General features: G+C 37.1%; 1 protein-coding gene across 1 annotated transcript in view; it reads right to left on the minus strand.

Moving 5' to 3' along the window:
* The window catches only part of CASP8AP2 (caspase 8 associated protein 2), a 37,428-nt gene that overhangs the window by 2,610 nt on the left and 9,075 nt on the right, over window positions 1-25,743 (minus strand). Inside the window, exons 2-10 of the mRNA XM_080806719.1 lie at window positions 22,006-22,088; window positions 19,496-19,564; window positions 16,474-16,574; window positions 15,856-15,930; window positions 14,547-14,662; window positions 7,428-9,643; window positions 3,419-6,548; window positions 1,098-1,197; window positions 470-522 (exon numbers count right to left, since the gene is read on the minus strand). Of these exons, the coding sequence (XP_080662845.1) occupies window positions 470-522; window positions 1,098-1,197; window positions 3,419-6,548; window positions 7,428-9,643; window positions 14,547-14,662; window positions 15,856-15,930; window positions 16,474-16,574; window positions 19,496-19,564; window positions 22,006-22,060 (5,915 nt within the window). The 5' untranslated portion in view covers window positions 22,061-22,088. The remainder of the gene's footprint in view (window positions 1-469; window positions 523-1,097; window positions 1,198-3,418; window positions 6,549-7,427; window positions 9,644-14,546; window positions 14,663-15,855; window positions 15,931-16,473; window positions 16,575-19,495; window positions 19,565-22,005; window positions 22,089-25,743) is intronic.

A 25,743-nucleotide genomic window follows, 5' to 3' on the forward strand; every position in this document is an offset into this window, starting at 1 on the left:
AAAAGTATTTAGTACTAATTAAAATTTGAAAAATATTAAATTACAAAAACAACAGATTTCATTAACGGTGAAATATATGCTATTGAAAAATGTTTTATTTTTCTTCATCTATAAAAGATTTTTTATTAACCAAAAAATGCATTTCCTCTCCACCTTAGACTCATCAGCCATCAGAAGGTTGAAAAAAAATGTAATATGGTATGTCAATTACACTTAAGACAAGAGAGAGTTGAGAGATGCCATGCTGATCTGAACTGCAGCAGGCTTCACTCTGAGCAGGTCCCTGTGGATGAGGTGACCTTAGAATCCTGCATGAGCAATCATCCTCCAACCTGTAACTGAAGCAGGGACTCAACTGGATGTTTCTCACCCACTACTCGTATCTTCAGTGACTAACAGGCCCTTAACTGCACAGTAACAGTATTGAACATTTACTTTACTAGTCTCCTGTAGCAGAACCATTAACTACCTGCATTTTGACTTTTCAAAGAGCTTCATTAGCTGCTGGAATCTTTCTGAGACCTGAAAAATTTTAAAGGAGTGTTAATTACAGATATCTCAATAACAGCTTTTTATCTGTGATTAATATTTTCATAAAACATCTAGAGAAAGAAAAAATAGCCCTCAATAATAAAGACATGAAGTAATGTTTGGAAAAACGAACTATCTTCATACTAAAGGTGATTACGGGTTTAATTTTTTAACATTAAACTTTCTTAAGCAAGCAAACATCATTACAAAACAGCTTGAGTTCAAACAGGTAAATGGTAAGACAATAGGAAAAAAGATTAGAATTGTTCCAAACTTCTTCCATAATCACCAAGTTTTTTTTTTTTTTTAATTTTAATTTCCTTAAGTAATCTCTACACCCAAAGTGAGGCTCAAACTCACAATCCTGAGATTAAGAGGCACGTGCTCTACTGACTGAGCCAGCCAACTGCCCCTTACTAAGTTTTTTAACAGTTGTACATGAAGAGCCTTACTGTTAAAGAAGTTAGCTAATAAATATCTACATATTTTAAGCATGACAAAAGTTAAATCTATTTATAGTAGCAACACTTGTAAAAACTACAAAGATGCAAAAATTGGGTAGTTACCTGATACGGATCTTTATTCAACTTGGCAGCTAAATAAGAAAATGTTTTCAGTGATGGCCCTCTTTTTTGACACTCCAGTAAAATTTCCCGGTCATCATTTCTGAAGAGAGAACAATGTTATTTGTTTAGCCTTTGCATATTAGAGCTGAAAAGTAACAAAAATTCCACTGCCTTAATGTCTATAACAGGAGGTGACATTTTTAGTAAAACCCACAGAAAAAAGAAAAAATGTATATACCAAAATATGGACAATGATGATCTCTGAGAAGTATTATGGATGATGTTTGGGCTCACAGATATTTCCCAGAATTTTCTAAAACAAACTTATTTTTCTAATGGCAAAATTAAAGATTTTTTTCAAAATTCTCTCTTTAATTGTGGAGTACTTTTAAAACCAGGGCCCAAACATGATCACAGTCTTAATAAGCAGCAGCACCAAAAGTAAAATGGAATCAAGGTCGTCTCATTCCCAGACCTGTTTTTCCACATGGTCTGAACCAGAGTGTGTTGTTATACTCTCTGAGATCCATCTGTAAATTACCTAGAAGGAAGGCATGGAAGACTGTGGTATTAAACAAAACTGGTCACCAGGAAGTTGCTTGCTACAGAGCTCCCTCAGATCTTTGAGCACATCTGGGGCCCGAGGTTAAGAGCAAAAGCAAAGAGACAGTTTCTGGAGACTTGAGCTAAGTTCAGGGTGACAAGAGAGAAGACGTGGGTCTCTCCATAGATTCGGGAGCCAGGCACTCCACGTGTTCCCAACACCAGCTGTTCCCCAACGTGCACACCCCCAGTCTGCACTTTAGAGGCTGGTGGTGTTCTGTGATAGCTAGTGTTATTGGTTAAAATAAACAAATCTCTTACTTAAAAGATAAAATATAATAAAATTAAGTAGAATAGAATAAAATAATAAAACTCGTCACCAATTTCAATATGATTGAGTTTCCCTCATTATGCACACTAGATAAGTCAGGGGAGCAATGAACCTCTAGTCCAGTGGTTCACAACTTCAGTTACATTTGTGTCTGAAATGGGGTCTTTAAATCTGCATTTCTTAAAAGTTCACATAGGAATCCAAAGTGCAACCTATTGATGAAACTTTTTTCAAACTCCTAGTTTAGGGGAAAATACAAATTACAAAGTCTCACACTTTCTGCCCTGTCTCACACCACCTGTCCTTCTTCCTTTCTAAAATGTGGCTATTGGGGGAAGAGGGGAGCGCCTGGGTGGCTCAGTCAGCGAAGGGTCTGCCTCTGGCTCAGGTCATGATCCCAGAGTCCTGGGATCAAGCCCCACAGCAGGCTTCTTGCTCAGCAGGGAGTCTGCTTCTCCCTCTGCCTGCAGCTCCCCTTGCTTGTGCACCCCCCCCCCCGCTGACAAATAAATAAAATCTTTAAAATAAATAAAATATTTTTTAAAAATAAATAAATAAAATAAAAATAAAATTGGTTATGGGTCACCTGAGTGCCTCAGTTGGTTAAGCATCTGCCTTCAGCTCCGGTCATGACCCCAGAGTCCTGTGATCGAGCCCTACATCAGACTCCCTGCTCAGCATGAGAGCCTGCTTCTCCCTCTTCCCCTGCTGCTCCCCTCGTTTGTGCTCTATCAAATAAATACATAAGATCTTTTTAAAAATAAAAATAAATAAAATGTGGTTATGCTAGGGCACCTGGGTGGTTCAGCGTTTTGAGTACCACACTCAATTTCGGCTCCAGTCAGTCTTGGGGTCGTGGGATCAAGCCTGACATCAGGCTCTGCACTTAGCACGGAGGCTGCTTGTCCCTCTGCCTCTGCTCGTCCCCATGCTCACACTCTCTTTCAAATTTAAAAAAAAAAAAAAAAATAGATAAGATCTTAAAAAAATAAAAAATAAAATAAAATGTGGTTATACCAGTTCCTTACAAATCAAAGAATTTTTAGTTAAAAAGGTGAGGTCACAAAAATAAAAAAACAGGAGCAGCTGGGTGGTTCAGTCAGTTACATGACCAACTTATCTCAGGTCTTGATCTCACAGTCATGAGTTGGAGCCCCACACTGAGCTCCACACTGAGTATGGAGCCTACTTAAAAAGAAAAAAAAAAGTGAAAACTTATATCCATGGTGCTAATGCACAAACCTAGTTAAGAGCCTCTGCTCTAGATCATTCCATACTCCAGCTGAACTGTACTCTAGAATGCATCTTCTACCAACTTTGGCCATTTTTGAAGTATGTCATCACCTGCCTTATTTTAGGATGGGATGATAAAACTATTATGACATGACAGAACATATGTCTGGCCTGCCAACATTTCCTGGTGACTTAAGAGTCTCAAGAGTCTTACCTTGTCCATAAAACTATAATTTCTCCCTTCTTTTTAATAACATTCTTTGCAGAAAGGCTTACAGGAGATGTGGCAGATGCTGCTGATGGATCCTTAACCCCTGGGCTTGACGATGAGGGCTCTTTGTTCACTGCAGGGTCTCTTTTCTTATTGGCTTTCTTTCGCTGAGCTTCACCATTCTCACCAGAATCTTGGGTAATTTTCTTGGTCTTTTCCCTACTGCTTAAGTCTGTTTCCTTCCTCTGTTTCTTATGAGAATGATTTAGATCAGAAAGGTTTTTTCTCTTTTTAGGAGCATTATCCAACGCTCCAGGCAATATTAAACCATCAGAATTTGATGCCGGCTCTGACTTTAAATCATCCTTTTTTACTTCGCATGAACTGGGAGGTTCTGAGGTCAAATCGATATAGGTTTCCTCAACAATGCATTCCAGAGGCTTGTCTGCCACTTGCACCTTTTCTTCCTTACAGTTATCTTCATCTACGCATATCACCTGACACTCAAAGTGTTCAACAGCTAAGGCAGGACAGTTCCCTTCGTTTTTACTCTCACTTGAAACATCTTGTGTCAAATCAATAAAAGCATCAACAGTATCAGGTTGCATTTCATCTAGTATTTGAGCACTCTGATCCAAACTGCCTTCAGAGCATCCCAACTGATCAATATTTAAAACTGTTACTTCTATGAATTCCCCCAAATTTTTGGTCTCAGTGACTGGGTCTTTCGTGAGGTCTATATAGGTGTTTGGAAGATGATCCTCGACAGAATGTGAAATTTCCTCCATTGGAGGCAATTCTTCAATGCTTTCAGGTACTTTTGGTTCCCATACTTGGTGCAACTTAAAACATTCATCAGTCACTTCATTACTATGGCCCACTTTACCTGAAGCATCTTTAAGAAATTCATATATATCGGGAACCTGTGTTTCTATCATACAGTCCTGTTCTTCATGGGCTGATTTACTGCTATCAACGTTGTTGTCGGAATTTAGTTCCTCCGCAGATTTAAAAACTCCACTCTGACATGAAACATAGTCTTTCTCTGCTGCATTATCAGCGTCCTTTTCCACTCCAGGCAAAGATGCCAATGACTCATCAGCCACCGCATTCTGTTTAAGACTAGGGGAGGTAGATGGTGCTGCCCGCCGTATTTTCACAATGAAATGATCATTGGACTTTTCCATTATGACAGCATGCATGGGTAGGTTGGGGTGGTACTGAAAGCCGGGAGCAACAGACCGACTTGTCCATGATGAAGAACAACTTGATTTGCTGCTTGAATTATCAGACTCCAGAGCTAAATGAATATCTTGTTCAGATGCATCCTCTTCCTCAAGTAAGGCATCCTCACTAAAATGGGCACTAATAACTTCTTCGGGAGTTGAACTGGACAAAACTTCAGGCTTTAGGAAACTGAGATGACCGTCTGACTTCAGAGGTGATGGCACTGTTAAAGAGACTGCTAGATCTTCCAGAAGTATGGAGGAAATGCAGGGTTTGCTCTTTTCTGAACTACACACATTATCTTTACTCAAAGCTATATTAGTGGACACATCAAACATGCAACTTTCATCCAACACATCAGGATGAACTGGCAACGAAAGCCCTGAAGACAGAGAAGGGCCTTTCTCGGATGATAATAATGACCAATTATCATCACTAATCATTTTAGGACATGGAGAAACCACCCCTGAAACTAGCTCGTCGGTTGTACAAGCTGGTATAGTTTCACACTTAAGGCTCTCCAGCAGCTGTTTTTCTGGGGTCTTTAACTCCCACTCACTTTTTTCATTACAATTAACGCTGTTATCTAAAAGGTCAGAACCCTGTAACAAACTTTTAAATATTTCACCCATCTGGGCATCACTCACTAAATTAAAAGTAAGGCTAGAGGCTTGCTGTTCAGTGAGAATCTCGAAACTGCGTTCTGGCTTCAAAGCTGCATGCTGGGACGTCTGCGTGTCTTCGATGGTGTTGCCTTCGGTTCTTCCTGGCTTTGGGGTGCCGGGACGGTTTGGTTCCAAGGAGTGTTCTTCAGATTGAGAGTTCTTAATATTATCAAAGGAAGTGTTACAACTTTTTTTAATGTCACGCTTTACTGTGTTAATGTTGAAATTATTTTGGTCTTGATGTTTTTCCTCAGACTTTTTACATCCTGGTAAAGACTTACAATTAGCAGAATCTTCTGATTTGGGGGATTTCTCTTTCAGCATTTCCTTGCTGGAGCAGTCCACATTTCCCTTCTGACCATTTGAATACTGGGCTTTCTCTTTATTTATCTTCTCACGTTTTCCTTCATCACTGTCACTGCCGAAGTTTATGGAATCACAAAAGTTTACTAAGATTTTCTTAAGCTTTGCAAACAAATAATCCAGCTGTTCATCTACAAATTTCCACAGTTTTTTTTTCATGTCTGGTAGCTGCTGTTCAAATAAACGATCCACAATGCCATTCTTCTTAACTTGCTTAAGCTTGGATTCTATAACATCACAGAGATCATTCTGTAAAGTAGCCACGGACTTTGAGATTTTGGATAAGTCAAGGTGTTTAATTAGTGATGTAAAACTCAAAGTTGCTGACTCAATAATTCTATGGAATTGCATTAATGAAAATTTTACCTTAAATTTCATATAATTTTTCCTTACATGTTTTCTTATCATTCGTAACATGTGCATAATCTCCCGTACAGAAGAGGGTGCAGCAATAATCGGAACTATTTTTTCCAGGCTGGAGGTACTCATTGTCTTGTCTGTCTTCTCTGTTTTTGAAGATCTGCTAGATTCACTTTGTCTTTTATTCCATTTGCTTTTGGTCTGATGGATTTTTATAGAAGATGTTTTTCTACTCTCTTTACCCAAATGCAGAGTACTTTTCCTACTTTCTGGGCTAGTTTTTGTGTTCTGCACTTCAGCAGAAGTTCTAGGTGTGGCACTTTTTTCAAAACTTTTTTGTGGCTTAGATTTTTCATTGTCACTTATAATTTCTCCTTCTTCTAATTCATCTAAAGGTGAGTTCTTATGAGAGTCTGTATCTGTAAGTTTGTCAGACTTGCAAATTGGCTTTTGATTCTCCTTATTGAGATCAGACTTGCTCTTGGAGGTAGACTGAGCTGAATTTGGTGGAAATATATCTGTGGAAGAGAAATATATATTATAGTCACATGACTAGAGTCTTAAGTCATTTGAAATTTCCATACTAAATATAATAAAAACTTATAAACTGCGGCAATTCACTTTTTTTTATAAGTAGGCTTCATACTTAGTGTGGAACCCACTGTGGGGCTTGAACTCACAACCCTGAGATCAAGACCTGAGCTGAGATCAAGAGTCAGATGCTTAATCAACTGAGCCACACAGGCACCCCAATTCATTATTTTAATAGCTTTTTTATAGTAGAATGTTAATGCCTAATAATTAATCACGTCATATGTCTTTACTGGTCTTAATTCGTGCTCAGTGATGATATAGTTTGGTCACTGGACTAACCATCAACCAACTCTTTGGGTATCTTCATGTTAGCAGCACCACCTACTCTATACCATTTGATGATGGTTTTTGAACAAAACTCTGAAAGCAAGCAGAGTATTTGAAACAATCTTCCCTAATACTCTCTTTTTTGTAAAAAGAACTAAATTTAGATGAAAGGCTCAATGTACATTTCTAATCAAGGACAGGGGTCTGAATAACATTTTAGTTATGTTACCAAAAGAAAAAAAGAGCACTGGGACACCTGGGTGGCTCAGTTACCCTTAAATGTCTGCCTTCAGCTCAAGTCATGATCCCAGGGTTCTGGGATCCAGTCCTGCATCAGGCTCCTTGCTCAGAGAGAAGCCTGCTTCTCCCTCTGCCTCTGGCTACTGCTGCCCCTACTTGTGCTCAGTCTCTCTCTCTTTCTCTCTGTCAAATAAATAAAATCTTAAAAAAAGAAAAGAAAGTAAAGGCACTAATTCTTCTTGCTTATGTATTTTGCATTCTCACATAAAGTTATAGAACATAATATAAACTATTACCTTTATGACTGTTATTACATAATGGAACTTGAGATGGGCTTTCCAATCTAAGAACTTTTGCTACAGGTCTCACTGGACTATTCAGAGGACTGATGGCTTCTGGAATAGGCCTCAGGTGATTAAGGTCAATGCTCAGAACTGAATTCTCATCATCGTTATATACTGAGTTTGTTTCACTGATTTCCATTTTGCTGTCCATTAATTCAGTCTGCTGAAGTGAAGATTCTAGTGTCTCTTTAGGTGAGGAAGGCTCCAAACAACAAGGCTTACTTTCAACCAGTGGTGTATCTACAAGAGAAGGCTCAAATTTGCGGTTACCATCTTCTGAAAGGGCTACTGGCAAAATGCCAGTTTCTTCAACTGAAGGCTGCAAAATGCTGTCACTGGATTCAGCTACTTCTGTTGAAAAAGCCTCTTTCATTCCCATACCTCCAGAAACACAAGAATTTACATCATCATTTTTTTTGGTATCCAATTCCAAGCCAAAGTTTTGAGAAACATTTGTTTGTAATATGTCCATTACTACAGGAACTGCTGCCCTGGTATCATTAATGGTTTGTTCCTTTTCTGCTGATGATGGAAACATGGATTCTGTTTGTTTCATTTCCACGGGTGCTGAGAAAGAAGTCTCTGTATGACAAATGGACACATCACAATCCACAGTATTCTCAACAGATTTAACTAACAAACTGTTTTCTTCTTCTATTTTCCTTTCTGGATTACTGGTCCTGACTTCAGATACAGCTGCAAGAGCATCCTTTGGTTCTGACAACTTGGATTCCGTTTCCTCTGTGGTATGTTCATTGACAGAGGAAACACATGTCACTGTTGTCGCCTGCACCAAGCACTCCAAATCACATATGCCACTGGATTTGGGGATATTGGTTATCTTATGGTGGTTATCCTGAGAAACAGGCTGCTTTTTAGCAGGAGAAAGAGTTAAGTTCAATTTTTCCATAAAACTCAATTTTAAGTCTTTATTTTTTGTTTCATTTGGACCACTGTCAGCTTTAATTACAAGCTCTTTATTATCTGCTCCTTGAGAAACATCAGTGTTAGAGACTTCACCTTTATCACTTTTTGGCTCATTCTGTCTCTTTAAATCAGTAGTGGTTTTCTTAATTTCTTTGTTAGTCTTCTGCAAATGTTCTGTAGGTGTTCTTTTTTCACTTCTTATATGCCTACTTTCTTCTTTGCTTTCTCGTTCTCTTTTCCTCTTATCTTCAGTTCTATGCCGTTCTGCTTTTAAAGGTGTATTTTCCCATTGGTGCACAGCATCAACTTCCTTGGAGTCAATGTGTTTATGAGTTCTACTGGATGAAAAAAAGGATGGACATCTTCCTTCTTGAAAACTATGATTACTTACACCTCTATCTCTTTTACAATCTTCCCTTCCTCTTCTTTCTTCTAGATGGTATTTACTTGAATTATGAGAAGATTTTATTTCACTCTTGGAATGAGGAAGTGATGCTCGTTCAGATCTTCTCCAGTGATCCTGGTCTTTTACTACAGACTTAGATTTTTGATCAGCTTTTCTTTCTTCTTTGTCTTGTGACTTAAGTTCTTTTCTATTTGTACTTTGTGATCTTTCACTTTGTCTTTCTAGTTTTTTGTCACTTTGAGAGTCCATTCGAGTGTATGACCTTTCTCTAAAGGTCTCTTTCTCCCAAGAAGAGCTAATTCGTTCATTTTTATAATCCAAATCCATGTTACTTTTGAACTTTGAATTTTTGCTTTCAGCCTTTGATTCACCTTTACTGTATTTTTCAGGACGTCCTTGTAGCCTTTGACTAGTCTCTATGTTCCTCGGTTCACCATCACCACAACTAGTATTTAAGTCTTTCCGTATTCTATCAGTTCCTCTGCTATATTGGCTATGTCTAATATCTTTTCTTCCTCTTCTATTATCTTCACTTGAAATACCCTCACCAACCTGATAATGGGAACGTGACCAAATGCCATTGGTGCAGTGTTTTTCAATAGATGGAGACAAATACAAAGTGCTCTTTTTTTCACAGTATGATTTTCCTTCCTTTTCGGGATTTGGCAGTGAAGTGCTATGATGTACATCTTTAGAAACATCACTTTTCACTCTGAGATCAGTCTTTGAACAATCATCCAAATGGGGAGATCTGGATTTAAGATCTTTTGTTTTAACTATATCTGCTATCCTTGCAGTTTTGTGATTATTTCGAAAATGTGAGAACTCGGACAATCTATTAAGAAATAGAAATTAACAACAAAAACCAAAGTTAATTTCTTGTTAATAATCCAGATTTTAATCACATGCAAAACACTTTAAAAGTCAGGCCCCACATACTGGCAAAATTAATTTTATTTCATATAAAGACGTGAGTGACGCTTACCAGTTTCCAACTAAATGGGCCCATTTTTAAAATAAGGAAATTCCCTTTTAGTTGTTTTGCTCAAAGTTTGAGGGACCTCTCTATTCTATCCCAGCACTTAATCAATGTCTTCCAGACTTCCCTCACCACAGGCAGACCACTCCCAAACTAACCAGAGATTCATTTTTTTTTTAGAACAAATGACATTATTTTCTTGCCCTCACTCACTCTAGAGCAACTAAAACAGAAGGAAAAGTAAAACAATGCCAGACAACACAGATAATCATAGAGTTCAACAGAGCTCTCTACACCAGTTTTCTATTTCGCATACAATTCCACAGTAAACCAAAGCATCAATACCCATCTTAAAGTGGCACATACTATGCAAAAATAAAGAGAATTCTTTCTTAGGGGAATGGCATGTACTTATTGTTTAACAACAACAACAACAAAAGCCTAAGTCTTAAGGTTTTATAGTAGTGTTCCAGAAAACTGGCAGTTTTCCTAATAATAAAATGTAAATAGCTCATTTTGGTTCCTTGTAATACTTTAAGTCATCTTCCTGAACTTCTATAACTTCCCTGAATCTCCATAAATGTATTCCTAATCAGTACTAAATGTACAGAGAACATCAAAGCTTAAAAGACTCGGGAATAAGGAGAGATTTTTATAAAACAAAAGAGGACATGGGTGACATACAACCTAAAAGACTATGTACATTTTATATGGATCTTGTTATGGGCTAAATTGTGCCCCCCCACCACAAATTCTTATGCTGAAGTCCTAACTTTCAGTATCTCAATGTGCCTTTATTTGAGGACAGGGTCTTTATAAAGGCAATCAAGTTAAAGAGAGGCGACTAGGGTGGGCCCTAATCCACTATAACTAGTATTCCTATAGAAAAGGGAAATTTGGACACAGAGCCATGTGGAAAATAAAAGCAACAGGAAGAGACACAGGAAGAAAGCAACCATTCACAAGCCAAGGAAAGAGGCCTGGAACAGATCCTTCTACACATAGCCCCCAAAAGGAATCAATCCTGCTAACATCTTGATCTTGGATTTCTAGCTTCCAGGACTATGAAACAATAAACTTAAACAACAATATTTATTAAGTTACCCAGTTTGTGGTCATTTGTTAAAGCAGGCTTAGGAAACTAATAAAGATCTTAGCTCAAAAAACATTTAGAAGATACCTTCCACTGGGGAAAGATGAACATAAAAAGCACTAACCATAAAAGAAAAACATCCGACAAACTAAACATCACTAAAATTAAAAACTTCTGGGCAACCCTCTTGGGTCCCCTCCCTTCTCGAGAGCTTTGTATTACCACTTTATTATCAGTCAATAAACCTTGCTTTGCTGCCCACCAAAAAAATAAAATAAAATAAAAATTAATTAATTAAATTAAAAACTTCTATTCCTCATAAGACACAATAAAGAGTGACAGACAAATCACAGAACAGCAGATGTTCACAATAAATTTATCCAACAAAGAACTCATATTTGACAAAGGACATATGTGTTATGTATGTCATACTTATTAAACCTATAAACTATTAAACTATAAGCTCCTAAAAGATAGTTCCAGCCCATAGAGCTCATAATACTTATTTAGTATAGCTCCTTACTAGATAAAATGCTATCAAAAGTTTTATTTTAAGAGGTACCTAGGTGGCTCAGTCAGAAGTGCAACTCTTGATCTCATGGTCATGAGTTTGAGCCCTAGGCTGGGTATACAGATTACTTAAATAAATAAGCTTTTTAAAGAAAAGTTTTCTGGGGCGCCTGGGTGGCTCAGTGGGTTAAAGCCTCTGCCTTCGGCTCAGGTCATGATCTCAGGGTCCTGGGATCGAGCCCCGCATCGGGCTCTCTGTTCAGCAGGGAGCCTGCTTCCTCCCCCCTCTCTGCCTGCCTCTCTGCCTACTTGTGATCTCTGTCAAATAAATAAATAAAATCTCTTAAAAAAAAAAAAGAAAGAAAGAAAAGTTTTCTTTTAAAATAAACCTTCACATAATATAATTTCCAGAATGCATATCCTTAAACTTTCACCTTGTTATTTCTAATTTTTCTATTAAACATGACGTTTCAACCAAATGATAAACACTTACCATTAGAATACCAAATATAGGTCACAATTATAAAGTGAAAATATCTGACAGAATATTTATGAGATAATATATAACCACATCAATCAATCTAATGACATAACTTTCATTTATTCACCCAGTTTCTCTTTCCACCCTGTTCAAACATGACACCCCACCCATAAAACATCCAAAAATATATAAAATTTCCCCAATATTTCAGGAAGCAATCTTACACCAGTTGCTCTGATGGGATTTAGGTTAGTAAACACACACAGCCATCTTCATTTTCAAGAGGCCTAAAGTCCTTTATGATGCCATACAGTCCACACATAAGATTATTTTCTCTCACTCGTCAATCATTTATTGACTGTCTGCCATGTGCTAGGCTCTGAGCCAGGCACTTGATAAAATGGTGAAGATACACAGACATAGTCTCTGCTCCATGAAGCTTACAGTTCAGTGAAAAGACAGATACTAAAAGAAAGTTCTAGCCCACAGGGCTTTTAAGAGAGATAACATGGAGTTAAGAAGATGATACTGGGGCGCCTGGGTGGCTCTGTGGGTTAAAGCCTCTGCCTTCGGCTCAGGTCATGATCCCAGAGTCCTGGGATCGAGCCCCACATGGGCAGGGCGGGGCAGGGTGGGGGGTGGGGGGGTAGGGGTTGGGGTGGGGGGGTTGTCTGCTCAGCAGGGAGCTTGCTTCCCCTTCCCTCTCTCTGCCTGCCTCTCTGCCTACTTGTGATCTCTGTCAAATAAATAAATAAAATCTTGAAAAAAAAAAAAAGAAGAAGAAGAAGAAGAAACTAAACAAGTAATTCCATTACTGATTTTAAAAACTCCAAGTATACATGAAGCCACAAAAGAGAAATCTGACCTATTCAGGGATAACAGACTAATACCCCTGTGAAAATGAGTTGGTTTTTAGCAGATGGAGAGGAGCCTTCCAGGCAGGGGAAACAGTCTACGCAAAGGCAGAGCTCATGGTACATCCAAGGAACCAAAAGAATGCCAGAGACATACCAGAGCTGTGACACCTAGGACAAAGGTAAATGCTGAAGGCAAGGCCTGAAAAATAGTTTAGGGGGGCACCTGGGTGGCTCAGTGGGTTAAAGCCTCTGCCTTTGGCTCAGGTTGTGATCCCAGGGTCCTGGGATCGAGCCCCACGTCGAGCTCTCTGCTCTGCAGCGAGCCTGCTTCCCCCCACTCTCTGTTTGCTTCTCTACCTACTTGTGATCTCTGTCTGTCAAATAAATAAATTTAAAAAAAAAAAAGTTTAGGACCATATTATGAAGAGTGAGGTAATTCTATGATAGTGAAGTGTCCAGACTTGTGATTTTAAAAAGTATCCTATCTGGGGGCGCCCGGGTAGCTTAGTAGGTTAAGCATCCAACTCTTAATTTCAGCTCAGGTCATCGTCTCAGGGTTGTGAGACTCGGCCCCATGTCAGGCTCCGCACTCCACAGGGAGCCTACTTAAGAATCTTCCTTCCTCTTCCTCCACCCCTCCCCTTCCATCCTTTCTCCCTCTCTAAAAAAACAAAACAAAACAAAATAAAATAAAATAATAAAATTAATCATAAAAAATAAAAAAACAGTGTCCTATCTGCAGCTTTAATACTGATAAAAGACAAACCGAAGGCCCGAAAGAGCAAGAATGGATGCAGAGATGCCAGCACAAAGACTACTGCCTGATAAGAGTTGACAGGTAGCAATGATGGTAGCAATGATGAGAAATAATAATTAGAGAGATTATAAAGACATAAAAATCAGCAGGACATGGTAATGAATTTAGATGTGGGAGATGATTAGAGAGGTAAGTGTCAATGACTTCTAGGCACAGTGACTATGTGGCCCAGTTTGCCAAGCAATCTCACTGCAGTTATTAATAGCACTCACTTCTACTCTCAGAAGGGTCCTGGTGTGGGCAATAAATTGTCATTCTACCCCTAGGTCTCTGGCCTGCACCAGCTGAATAAATGATGGGGAATCCATTGAGGTGGGAAACACGGAAGAGGTTTGATCATAAATTCCATTTTGGATGAGGTAATCTTGAAAATTCTGTATAGATGTGAAGTAGTTATCTGCATATAAATGGAACTGACCTCGTATGAGTGAGACTACCTCATATAAAAATACTGATGGAGAAAGGAAAAAACACAGGTTTGAGCTTTGCAGAATTCCAACCTCATGAAGTATGAGAGAATAAACCCCAAGTTAGGAAGAAAACTAAGAATCATGAAAGCCAAAGCAAGAGACTATTTCAAAGAAAGAAGGTCAAGTATGTCAAATAGTGTGTGAGGGCAAATTAAAATCAGAAGTCAAAACTGTTTTGATGGACTTAATGGCAGTCACAGTTGACCAAAATGACAGCTGTTTTGGTGTACCGATAGAAGCAGAAATCAGTGTGAAAAGGAGTCAAAGGTGAGTAGAAACAGAAAATGAAGACAGCAAGTTTAGATAACTGCTCTGGAGGTCTGGCTGTGGAAAGAAAAGGAGAGAGGTAAGAAGTTCTCTGGAGAATACTGACCAACCAAAATTTTAAAGAGAGAAGAAACATTAGTCACTTAGAGTAAAACCTTAAATACTTAATGCATGATTTTCCTATCTTTCCACTCAAAAGTTTAATATAGTCCACATATCAACACCCAAGTGATTTATACACAGATTCAAACCCTTCAATTGTACCTTTGGTGAAGATTATTTATTTCTTCATCTTTGCGATTTATTTCCACTCTAGCGGTTTTGATAAGTGCTGAAATATTCTTCTTAAGAGATTGGTTTTCATTTTTTAAGCTGAAATTCTAAACACCATAAAATACATTTAAAGTACATACAGAAATAAAATATATGTCTACAGGATTATTAAACTTATATAATACAGCTAATGATTACTGAATGCTCTAACTACATGCCAGGCATCACACTTTTTCTTATGTAATTCTCAAAAAAGTCTGATGAGAAGTACTATTATGCTCATTATACAGCAGAGATTCAAAGATGAATGGCACCAGAGCAAGGCCAACCCAACTGAAACTACTTAAAACAGGGTTCAGAATGAAAAGGCAATAAAAAGTTCAATAAAGGGATGTCTGGGTGGCTCAGTTGGTTGGGCATCTGCTTTTGACTCAGGTCATGATCCCAGAGTCCTGGGATCAAGTCCCACAACAGGCTCCCTGCTCAGTGGGGAGACTGCTTCTTCCTCTGCCTGCTGCTCCCCCTGCCTGCTCATGCTATCTCTCTCTCTGGCAAATAAATAATTAGAATCTTTAAAAAAAAATTTTTTTTTCAATAAAAAAGACAAGAAGAAAGTTCTGCCTGGGTCATTATCTTGAAAATGGAAAATAAAAATGATAAAATTTTATTATATTCAACAACTTAAGTTTAACTTGTAACAAAGTACCAAACCCAGGATGAACAAAGAATGAATTTATTAGTACTAACTGGTTCTTTGGGGAAAAGGGAAACAAAGAGAAACAACTTTACAAAAAAAATAAATAAAATAAAAACTAGAACAAGACATGACATTCCTGTATGCTGTATCATGTTCACAAAAAAAGTGACTCTTTCAAAAATTGTGAAGGCATCACCATGTTCTCCCAACGGCCATTCCAAATTTTGCTCCTCAAACCATTCTCTTTCAAACCACCTGATACCATCTCCATTAATTTTCTGTTATTTAACTGTTAACTAGTCTAATAGACCTTTATGTAAATGTCATTTAACACATCAATCCATTTTCTTATATTAATTTCCTTGACACAGGAAATAATGCATGTTTTGCCAGATTTGCTGTTTCATTTAACACTAAAAAAAGAGTTTCCTTATAAACTGCCAACACTTTAGCATCTTAATTTCTAACAAAATCAATTTAACACATTTTGACTTAAAAATTAAAAAAAAAAAAAAAGACCCTAGGGCCTCAGTGAAGTTGCTCTCATTGACTGCAGCAGTAAGAACAAAAACAAAAAGGCAAAAATATTCACTATAATCCTACCTGTGTCTGTATTTCCTTAAACTTTTTCATCAGCTCTTTCATTTGCAGCTGACATTTACCATATTCCACTTGCAACTGTAAGATAGAAAAAGATTAACTTAAGCATAATTCTAAATTATATTCTTAGCTTAAGTGACATTTCAGAATATTTTAAAATTTAGAAAATCAACCCACTATGAAGGATAGACAAGGTCTATTCTACTAACAGTTATTTAGTAAAATTACTAGTTCTAAACCAAAAACTTATTTTGTTCAGTTTCACATTCAATCCAGACCTTAAAATTCAAGGGAGAAAGAAATTTGTCTGAATTAAGTCGTGGGACATTTTAAAACTTAGAACAAATCATGAAAAGATAAAATGTTTTATTATACTGATTGCCTGTTGAGGTTTTATATATTCAGACACTTAAATTTAATCAACCAAAATTATAACTAAATTTAGATAAGCATTCAGAAAAGACTGTTTTAAAAAGCAGATCTGAAGGCAGAGACTGACACAAATATTCTTTTAGATTAAGAGCTACATCTTAAACACAGAATGTTTAATAGTAAGCTGATGCCTGAACTTCAGAAGCTACAAAAGGTAAAATAACTGTCCTTAATTCTGGCAAACCATACATCATTATATGTTGCCTCCTTTGCAGTTCCTTCTTCAGTCAGGATTTCTTCATATAAATCCAAACAATTTCGGGATGGCACACATGATTTGGAAGCAATGTCTAAAACAAACAAACAAAATGCTCTTAAATTAAAATATGTACTTTCTGATTCAATCCTATCAAAATTCCAATGTCATTTTTCCACAGACCTGGAAACAACAGTCCTAAAATTCATATGAAACCACAAAAGACAGCAAATAGACAAAGCTATCTTGAAAAAGAAGACCAAAGCTGGAGGCATTATATCTACTGATTTCAAACTCAAAGTAATCAAAACTGTATGCTACTGGCATAAAAAGAGACACACGGATCAGGGAAACAGAACAGAGAGTCCAGAAACATAAATGTATCGTCAGTTAATTTATGACAGAGAAGCCAACAATATACAATGGGGAATGGATAAGCTCTTTCAATAAATGGTGTTGGAAAACTGGACCCCAATGTACTCCATACACAAAAATCAACTCAAAATGGATTAAAGACTTAAATGTGAGACCCGAAACTATAAACTCTCAGGAAAAAAAAAATATAAGGGTAAGTTTCTAGACATCAGTCTTGGCAAAGATTTTCTGGATCTGACATCAAAGGCAAGGGAAATAAAAACAAAAACAAACAAGCAGGACTACATCAAACTAAAAAGCTTCAGCACAGAGGCACCTGGGTGGCTCAGTGAATTCAGTTTTCAACTCCTGAGTTTGAGTCAGGTCATGCTATCAGGGTCGTGAGATCAAGCCCCACCTTAGGTTCCATGCTGTCTACAGAGCCTGGTTAAGATTCTCTCTCTCCCTTTCCCAAGATCATTCTCTCACTCTCTCCCCCCAAATTAATTAATTAATAAAAATAAGCTTCAGCACAGCAAAGGAAACCATCAACAAAATGAAAAAGCAACTCAAAGAATGGGAGAAAATACTTGGAAAATATATATCTGACAGGGGGTTAATATCCAAAACATATAAAGAACTCATACCACTCAACAGAAAAAAAAAAAAAAAAAAAAAAGAGAGAGCGAGAGAGAGAAAAGAAAAAAAAATCTGATGGAAAAATGGGCAGAAAAACTGAATAGACATTTTTCCAAAGAATAAAAATGGCCAACAAGAACATGAAAAGGTGCTCCACATGACTAATTACAGGGAAATGCGAATCAAAAAACCACTGAGATATTGCCTTACACCTGTTAAAATGGCTATCATCAAAAAGACAAGAGATAAAAATATACATATAGCATAGGGAATATAGTCAATAATAATGTAAAACTTTGTATAGTGACAAATGGTAACTACACTTACCATGATGACCACTGTGTAAGGTATAGAACTGAAACTATTATAATGCTGTATGTCAAGTATACTTCAATAAAATAAATGAATAAATAAAAAATAAAAAGCACTTGCCGCAATTAGCAAGTAAACGTTTAGTAAAGGTTGCTGCTGTTTGTATCAGAAACCTCCCCTTAAAAAAACAACAACCATGAGACAACAAGTGTTGGCAAAGCCATGGAGGAAATGGAACCCTTGCGCATGGTTGGCAGGAATATAAACTGGTGCAGTACTGGAAAACACTGTGGAGATTCCTCAAAGACTTAAAAATAGAACTACGGTATGATTCAGCAATCCCACCTCTGGATATTTATCCAAAGGACATAAAAACAGGATCTCAAAGAGCCTGCACACCCATGTTCACTGCAGCATTATTCACAATAGCCAAGATATAGAAAGAACCTAAATGTTCACTAACACATGGTTAAAGGTGATGTGGTGTGTAAAAAAAAAAAAGAAAAAATATATATATGTATATTTACACACACACACACACACACACACACACACACACACACACACAATGAGGTATTATTCAGCCATGAGAAAGAAGGATATCCAGCGATTTGCAACTACATGGATGGACCTTGAGGACATTATGCTAAATGAAATAAGTCAGAGAAAGACAAATACAGTACGATATCAACTTATATACGAAACCTAAAAATGCCAAATACATAGAAACAGAGACTGGAATGGTGGTTATCACGGACTGGGGTGGGGGGTCGGGGAAGAAGAGATGTTGATCAAAGAGTATAAACTCCCAGCTCTAAGATGAGTAAGTTCAGGGGATCTAAAATACAACATAGTGATTATAGTTAATCACACTGTATTACATACTTAAAAGTTCCCAAGAGAATACATCTTAAATGTTCTCACCACAAAAAAGAGATGATAATTATGTATCAGGATTGATGCAGGTGTTAGCTTAGGCTAAAGGGGTAATCATTTTGCAACACATATGTGTATCAAATCAATACTTACATACCTTAAACTTATACAACATTAAATGTCAACTATATCCCAGTAAAGCTGGGAAAAAAAGAAAATATATATGCTAATTTTTTTGATGTTGTGTCTATTTCAACTCAAAGGGCTATACATTTCTCCACCCCCTGCATTTCATCCAAATCGATACTGATTAGAAAACCAATTTACCTAAAGTGCTTGTGTCAACAAATCAGATGTGAGGATCATATCTACTCAAAGATATCTTATTGTTGCTTTGAGATAACTGATTATGGAAAAGGTTTCTAATTTGGATAGGTCATTAGTTTCTCTGCATATCATACTCTTATGGATACACTTGAAAGCATTAATAGCAACTATGCTTTTCAAAAGTTCTAATGTCATGTAAGTCATGACAGTATGAGTAGTAATATATGTATACACAACACCAACAGTCTGCATTTTAATGGTACAAAATATATTTGCTCAAGGTCCAGTTAAATCTGAGACCTAGATGATAACAAACCTGAGTGCTAATTTGTTTTACTGATCAAATTTTAGTCAAGAAAATAATTACCTAAGTAAAATCATTCCAAAGAATGGTCAAATTATTCAGGAACTAAGCATTACTCTGAGAACTATAACAAAATAAATATTTCTAATAGATTGACCCCCCACCCCCAAAAAAGAATCTATTTCATTTTAGAATTTACATACCAGAAACAGCACTGTCCAATCCAGCATATATGTCCAAAGAACCTTCATCATTATTTTTAAGAGGAGAAGCTGCAAGAAAATCAAAGACTTGTTAAAAATGATTTTATGCACTTAGTGAGGTTTTTCTATTCCTACTCTGAGGAGCCAGGAAAAGGAGACTTTATCAGTCGTATACCAAAAAAGACAACTGTTTTTAAGTTTTTATACATCCTTATAAACAGAAAGATCTCAGTACACAGATTTATGACTCAGCGTCTTTTAGGCTTAAAAACTCATTTTCAAAAAGAAACTTTTGAGAAAGTTCCAATTCCAATTATAGCACAGTAGTTCTATCAGACCAATCCTCCTGCTGAGAACAACTATAAACTCCAAGCAAACTATTAAAAGCTATCTATAGTCAAATGCTCTACCACTAAACTATTATTGTGGTGATCATTTCCCATTACATACAAATACTGAATCATTATGTCATACACCTAAAACTAATACAAAGTTGTATGTATAATTATACCTCAATTTGAAAAAAAAAAGGGGGGGAGCAATCTAAAAAACAAAAAAGCAACCCAAAGCAGGCAAAAACTGAAGGGGAGACAATAACTAAAAAAGAAAACAGTCTTAAGTGTGTCCCCTATCCTTCTTTTATTACAATTTTTTGTAATAAAGTTTTTTGTAGAAGGAGAGGCCCTAATTGAAGCCAACAATGGGCAGTGGAAACTCAGATGGAAACCTCTAGTCCTAATAGCTTGAAGAACAAGAGAAAGAACTTGGGAGTGAGAACAGCAACTAGAAACTAAGAAAGAAAATTCAGAGAGCTGGAGAATATTCCCCAAATTGTGCCCAAATCTCCGAGTGACCCCCAAAGTATGTAAAGGTTAAAACTCCAAAATGTCCAGCTAAAGTTAAAATATCTGAACAGGGTTTTCAGCTGCTATCCACCACAGGTAAGACAGAAGTTTAAGTTCAGCTAAGTTAAATACTTGCTAAAAGTAAAAACAACATTCTTCCGAGCAATATAGCATAATCCAAATATCTCTAGAACATAAAAGAATTCAGTGTCCAGAATGCAATCCAAAATTACTACATAGGAAGAAACAAAACAAAACAAAACAAAAAATGAAAATCCTAAAACTGAAAACTACAATTTCTAGTTTTTTATTTATTATTATTATTTTTTTAAGATTTTATTTATCTATTTGACAGAGAGAGAGATCCCAAGTAGGCAGAGAAGCAGGCAGAGAGAGAGAGGAGGAAGCAGGCACCCTGCCAAGCAGAGAGCCCGATGCGGGACTCGATCCCAGGACCCTGAGATCATGACCTGAGCCGAAGGCAGAGGCTTAACCCACTGAGCCACCCAGGCGCCCCTACAATTTCTAATTTTTAAAAAAATTCACTGAATGTGCTTGACAGCTGAGCCAGTGAATCTGAAGATAAATCAATAAAAACTATCCAATCTGAAGAATAGAGAGAAAAAGATTTAAAACAAAATCAAACAAATAAACAAAACACAACAAAAGTCTTAGTAACCTATAGGATAATGTCAAAAGTTCTCACATACTATGTATCTGGAGTCCCAGAATAGAGATGGAGACAAAAAAATTATTCTATAAAAATACTACAGAGTACTAGAAGGGCTAAAAATGATAAATAATTGAGTAAATAAAAAAGACTAATTTTTCTTAATTTTATTAACTCCTCTTAATTTTTTCAAAGATACAGAATGGTTTAGAGTAAAAATTACAGCTTTGTATAATGAGATTTATGACATCTTTAACATAAAAGGATGAGTGGAGGTTAAAGACAACTATACATACAAGATTCTACATCATAGGTGAAAAGGTACAATACTAGAAAGTAGACCACAAAGTGTTAAAGAAGTATACTGCAATCCCTTGAGCAACCACTAAAAAATAATGCAAAGAGGTGTAGTCCATAAAGCTAATATATAAATTGGAATGGAATTCTAAAATATATTCAACATTTGAAAGAAGGCACAAAAATCAGAAAGAAAAAAACTAATGAGAAAAACTAAAATAAAAAATTAAAATGATGATTAAATTCCAATCATAATAATAAAGAAAATTTGAGGGTTAACTGACAAATCAAAATAGCAGATTGAATAAAATTATTCTATCAATGTTAAATTTACTGAAATTGATAATTATGCTGTTGTTATACTAGAAAACCTAACTTTCTCTTATGAAATACACACTGAAGGATACAAATAATATATGCAACTTACAAGTAACAAATACCTATTTTATATTTCTTTGGATATGGCAATAAATATCATTACCACTTATACTGGCAAAGTTGTTAATTTCATTAAATTTAAGAGACCCAAAAGCATACAATAAGAAAGTTCACATTTACTAAGTATTTCCTATTTGCCAGGCACTTTATTGTATTAATTCATTTGTGTGTGAGAAGAAAAAGTTGATGAGTGGTATCAGTGAACATAAATTATTTTATCCTTAAATAAATTTAGAAGAACAGTTAAAATGAGCTCTTACCAGAAAAGACATCATATAAACTTGTTCCATCACCATTGTCATCATCTGCTGCCATGATCCTATTTCCTTTTGACAGTCGCCATCTAAAGTATTAAATATAAAGATTTTCCACTTAAAATCAACCTCACAAACCAGAGAGTGAACCTAGCTTTAACTTAAAAAGCAACTTCTAAATTTGGACACAATGAATAAATTCACTCCCTATCATCACTTTAAAAAAAGTGCCTAACATTTTCCAAAACCTTAAACTTGCTTATTATAATTAAGCCATGTCACAAAGTAAATGATGCTAATTTTATAAAATAGACCAAAACACAAATTAACTTTTAAACAAAAGTAAGCCAACCTATCATACTAAATAAGCACAATTATATGCTGGGTTCTGTGAGTCTTCTTAGCAAAACATCCAACCTGGGGTTGGTCTTGGGAACTCCACACTTACGTGTTTTCACCAGTGAAGAGAGTAAGACAGGAACAACAAAGAATTTGATAATATACTAGGCCTGGTAAAGATGTGAGAAAAGAGGTATTCTCATACGTCACCCAAGTGTACACTGGTGCAAGCTGTACAGAGGCAATCTGACAATAGCTACCAAATTTTTAAATGCAAATAATCTTTGACCCAACAAGTCATATCTAGTAATGTGTTCTACAGATATACAAGCACATGGTAAAGATGTACATAAACGAATATGCGGTGCAGTGCTGTTTGTAGTGGCAAGAATGGAAGCAACAAAAGAATCTAAAACAAACCAAAAAATGTGACTTATCTGACAGTCTCCAATCTGCCAGTAAAATGTGATGAATGGTGCCTATGGTCAATGAACTGTGGCTACTGAGGGTTGTTAAGGATACCTAGAGCTGTGCATTTCCGCTCCCACCAAGATATACTCTTAACAGCCAGGTTACATTTACTACCAAATACAATTATGCCAGTTTCCTTATTTTTTTAAGTAATAGTATTATGAGGGGCGCCTGGGTGGCTCAGTGGGTTAAAGCCTCTGCCTTCGGCTCAGGTCATGATCCCAGGTTCCTGAGATCAAGCCCTGCATCGGGCTCTCGGCTCAGCGGGGAGCCTGCTTCCTCCTCTCTCTCTCTCTGCCTGCCTCTCTGCCTACTTGTAATCTCTGTCAAATAAATAAATAAATAAATAAATAAAATCTTTAAAAAAAAAAGTAATAGTATTATGAAAGATTACACTGCCAAAGGAAGTTCTTTTCCAGTGAAATCTAAGCTGAATACTCTGAAAAGACTCATAGGTGAGTAGCAAGATACATACACAATTGCTTGTCAAATCAAGTAAGGAAGACATAATCCAAAATCCTGAAAGAGAAAATCTAGGCTGTAACTATGCTAATTCACAAGTATCTAAGTTCTTACTTCATTTTAATTAAAAAAAAAAAAAGTGATGGAAATCATAAGCAATGTCTTAGGAGTGTGGTTTATGCAAGAAAGAAGTCAGGGGTACCTGGCTCAATAGGTAAAGCATGTGACTCTTGATCCCGGGGTCATGAGTTCAAGCCTTATGTTGGGCAAAGAGCTTACTTAAAAAGAAACAATTAGGGGAGCCTGGGTGGCTCAGTTGCTAAGGGGCTCAGGTCATGATCCCAGGGTCCTGGGATTGAGCCCAGCATCAGGCTCCCCGCTCAGCAGGAAGCCTGTTTCTCCCTCTCTCACTCCCCCGCTTGTATTCCCTCTCTGTCTCTCTCTGTCAATTAAATAAATAAATAATTAAAAAAAAGAAAAAAAGGAAGTCAGAACTCTGATCACTGGATTCATTCTCAAAGAAAAGGTCATGGTTCTACCATAAGAGATACAATTTATATTATTCCTTTAAGTCATCTTTTCTTATCTTTTCACATTCCCCATTCTAATATTTTTTCCAATTAGCTGATTTGATTGACTGCTATAATATATAGCCTGTACAGTAATTACAAAACGCACAAATGGCATAATCGTATCTGGCAAATAACACAACTGACTCTTGATAAAGCAAAACTCCAATGATGAGAGCAGAAACTCACAGGCTTCCTAATAGTAACCTACTACTAGCTATAAACTGTCATATGGAGGGGGGGAACATCAGTCAATGGGTTTTTTACAGAATGGAGATAATGATTTAAACAGAGGTCAAATACATCAAAGTTTTCATTGCATATTGTTTCAGTTTTTGTTTTTACCACTGGCAGTATTACTTTAAAGGTTTTGTTTTGTTTTTTTATTTGGCAGACAGAGATCTCAAGTAGGCAGAAAGGCAGGCAGAGAGAGAGAAACAGGGGGAAGCAGGCTCCCCACTGAGCAGAGAGCCCAATGCGGGGCTCAATCCCAGGACCCTGGGACCATGACCTGAGCCGAAGGCAGAGGCTTTAGCCCACTGAGCCACCCAGGCGCCCCGGTATTATTTTAAAACAAAAAAAGACTACTTGGCCTATTAAGTTAAAAGTAGCAAATCAATAGAACTGAAAAAACCTGGATCTTTTTATCAGTCACTGGTCTTAAATTTTTCTACAGTTGCTTATGGAAACATTATCCACACCTTTATCTCTATAGGTTCCTGACCACTAAAAGTATGTTTTTAATTACTTACAAATTTAATACAAAGTGACAGCTCATTTCTTAGTCATGCCATATGTTACATTAAGAGTTCTTCAAAATTATTTCTGAGAATAATATACACAAGAATATGAAAGAGTCAAATTATGTATGTGATTTCTCACCACGTACACATAAAAAGTTAAAGGAACTGTGGCCATTAATCATGTCTCTCAATTTCAGATCCACCCTTCTGTGATAATTGAAGAATGACCTTGGAAATATTTCTCCTTTGTAACTGGCTCGGTGTTAAACCTTATCACCTTAGAGTGCTGGAGAGACACTGGAAAGGAAGGTTTTTCTTCCTAGTTTCAGTGTGCCTGGCTAGTCAGGCTCCTGCAGAACATCTTTCTCTAGCATCTAGTTCCTATAGCAGACAGTCTCTCCAGCACCAGGCTCCTAAAGGGCGCCATCTCTCTATATACTTGCCTCCCGTAAGTGAGGTTTCTATTACAAAGGACTCCGGTAGGACCCAGCTTGCTCCTGACAGCCTCCTGAAGAGGGCAGTTTCTCCAACTCTTGGATCCCACAGCACTTGACAGCCAGCAGCACCCAGGAGCTTCCTTATGCATGTCTTCTACCAGATTCAAAGCAGTGTCACCAGCAGGGCACTTAGCAACTTCTCTGCCCTTCACTTGGCCCCAGCCATGCACCTTCCAATGAGGGCAAAGACAGCCCTTCCTTGGATGATCTATCTCAACCCTACAGGTAGTGGCCACTCCCTCTTTCTTCTTCTATTCCTACCTTCTTTACAGTTACCTTTAACTTTTTTTTTTTTTAAGATTTTACTTATTCATTTGACAGACAGAGATCACAAGTAGGCAGAGAAGCAGGCAGAGAGAGGAGGAAGCAGGCTCCCTGCAGAGCAGAGAGCCCGATGTGAGGCTCAATCCCAGGACCCTGGGATCACGACCTGAGCCGAAGGCGAGGCTTTAACCCACTGAGCCACCCAGGCGCCCCTAGAGTTATCTTTAACTCTTACTAACCAATCCCAGTTACTCTAACCGTCTGTTAATAATTCTTTTTCTAGAGGCACAGGGCTGGTTTAGTCAGTAGTAGAACACGTGACTCTTGCTCTCAGGAACATGAGGTCAAGCCCCACACTGGGCATGGAGCCTACTTTAAAAAATAAATAAATAAATAGGG

The sequence above is a fragment of the Martes martes genome (genome assembly GCF_963455335.1).
Source record: "Martes martes genome assembly, chromosome: 6".
NCBI lineage: Eukaryota > Metazoa > Chordata > Mammalia > Carnivora > Mustelidae > Martes > Martes martes.